The sequence below is a fragment of the Montipora foliosa genome, chromosome 5 (assembly GCF_036669935.1).
Source record: "Montipora foliosa isolate CH-2021 chromosome 5, ASM3666993v2, whole genome shotgun sequence".
Classification (NCBI taxonomy): domain Eukaryota; kingdom Metazoa; phylum Cnidaria; class Anthozoa; order Scleractinia; family Acroporidae; genus Montipora; species Montipora foliosa.
This window is the reverse complement of record NC_090873.1, coordinates 18,919,434-18,921,933: the sequence shown is the minus strand read 5'-3', so window position 1 is coordinate 18,921,933 and position 2,500 is coordinate 18,919,434. Positions and strand designations below refer to the sequence as shown.

The 2,500-nt window shown below is 45.5% G+C and overlaps 1 protein-coding gene across 1 annotated transcript in view; it reads right to left on the bottom strand.

The window, feature by feature from the left end:
• Positions 1-1,709: 1,709 nt before the first annotated feature.
• The window catches only part of LOC138002336 (craniofacial development protein 2-like), a 939-nt gene continuing 148 nt past the window's right edge, over positions 1,710-2,500 (bottom strand). Inside the window, exon 1 of the mRNA XM_068848399.1 lies at positions 1,710-2,500. This exon is cut by the window's right edge and continues 148 nt beyond it. Within this exon, the coding sequence (XP_068704500.1) occupies positions 1,710-2,500 (791 nt within the window).

Below are 2,500 nucleotides of genomic sequence, written 5' to 3'. Positions count from 1 at the left end.
ATTTTGAACCGTATTTCAAGGTTCATAACTTGGTCTCCGTTCACCCATAAAGCATGATACTTGGTCAAATGACCAATCTTAACATGATCTTTCATATGCTGGTGTCAGTTCACCGATTAGTTAAAATTTGAAACTCGCCTCAGTTCCCTGCTGAATTTCGGAACGGCCAAGTTGACTGAATAGGGAGTTTAAGCACGCGCGTTTTTGAGATACGAACGGCAACCGGAAGTGAGCTGCTTTCCCTTTTATCTTGTCTTGACACTACTACATTTACATTCCTAAGAATCTTCTCCATTAGAGATGATTAGTATAAAAATCTAGACACCACTGTCCTGGCACGAGAAATGTTCTCTTCCGGTTGCCGTCCGGTCTCAAAAGCGTGAGTGCTTAAGGTAATTCCTTAGTATTGCATTGCGCATCCCTAATGCGCACGATTTTCGCGTCATTAGCGCGCGCACATGAGCACGTGCGCATACAAAACGTAAGAGATTTCGCTCAAATTAAACCCGATAGCGAAATAAATGCTCCTTTCCTCTCAAATGATCACGGTGACCCCCGATTTTTTTTTTTTTTTCAGGTATTTGCAAAGAACAGTCTAATAAAGAACATATTTGGAAGAAGAAAAAATGTTTGATAGTAGAACATGAATTTTTATGGAAAACAGTTCCGTAGTGGGTGTATTTTATCCAAGGCGAGGACTTCAAGCTAACCACGGAACTGTCCCAAAAAAGTGCACTATTTCCACAACCAGTGTAGTCAATCATTATGATGAACAGGAAGGGAGCCAGGACGTCGCCTTGAAGAACGCCTGTCGTAACCTCGAATTCTTTGGTAAGATGGCCGTCGACATAGACTGCTCTTTTGGAGTTGGTGTATAGGGCCTTTATGGCCTCTACCAGGGGCTCTGGAATTCCATAGTGTCTTAGGACCTTAAACATTGCCTCCCGGGCGATGGAGTCGAAGGCCTTCTTAAAGTCAATGAGGGTGGTGAACAATGGAAGCTGTTGGTCATCGGCGCCTTCCATAAGGCGCCTGAGGATGAATATCTGTTCAGCGCAGCTTCGTCGTGTGCGGAAGCCTGCCTGGTTACACCTCAGAATCGGGTCAAACAGGGTCGTATCCTATTTAGCAGGATTCGGTTGTAGACTTTAGCCGCAATCGACATAAGGGAGATTCCTCTATAGTTGGTCATCTCGTAAGGATTCCCTTTCTTGGAAAGCGGTAGAACAATGCTTGTGATCCATTGAGATGGTGGGATTCTGTGCGGACAAACACAGCATCACAGACCTGGTGCAAAACGTCTACCATTGGTTCCCCCCCCCCTCCCGTATTTCAGGGCGTCAGCCGTTATGGATGCATCACACCCCGGGGATTTCCCGGTTTTCATCTGTTTGATGGCCCTCTCTGTCTCCCCCTTAGTGAATCTACCAGTGTTAATTGGTAGATCCGTTTGGGCTGGGGGTGGGTCGATGTCAGCATTGCCTGACTTGTTATTCAAAAATTTCGAGAAATACTGTTGCCACTCAGACAGCAGTTCCTGTGTATTCTCGATACTTGTGCCATCTGCTTTCTTAACCTTTGCGGCAGCCTTAGATGCCCTTTTTCCAGATAACTCCTTCACCACCCTCCAAACAACATTGTGTTGGTTTTGGTCGGCTGCCTGTCTCAGCTCATTTAATTTCTCTTCTAGATGTTTTATCTCATCTTGCTCATAAGCACTGTTCAATTCGGCATTTAAGTTTTTGCACTTTTTCCCTGTTTTCTACACTACGGCTGGTGTTGTGAGCCTGTTTTGCCTTGTTTCGCTCTTCTCTTACTTTGTCAGTCTGGTGGCTTACCCAGTTTGGTGATTTCTTGGGTTTAATTAGACCAACAACCTTTTCAGCAGCTTTCTCTACACCCCCCTGGAAGCTATTATAAAACTCTCTCATGTTCTCATCGGCAGAGAGCGTCCTCAGAGGCTCAAAGCGATTCTTCAGTTCTAGTTGGAACTCCTTTCTGTTGGAAACTGACTCAAGTTTATTCCAGTTATATCGCTTGGGCTTTACTGGGTTAGCGCCCTGGATTCGTAGGCTGATTTTCACTGTCACGCTTACAATTCGACGGTCAGAATCCAGCTCGACAGACCCATAAGCCCTGCAGTTTCTTACTGAGTTCAGCCACTTGGCATTGACGATGATATGATCGAGATGTGCTCTTTGGCCAGATGGATGTTCCCATGTCCAGACGCGACCTTTTGGGTGAGGAAATCTGAACTGGGTTGGACGCAGGTTGTGTCGCTCACAGAATCTTGTCAAGAGTTCACCATTTTCGTTTGTTTGGTCATGGTAGGTGGACTTCCCTATAACTCTTGGATTGGTTGTATGACTATCCTGGCCTATTCTGGCATTGAAGTCGCCAACCAAGACGATAGTGTTGTGGGTTGGGATGTTTTCTATAGCGTCTTGAAGCTGATCATAGAAGTTGGTTTTGTCATCTATGTCGGACCCCTCAGTGGGAA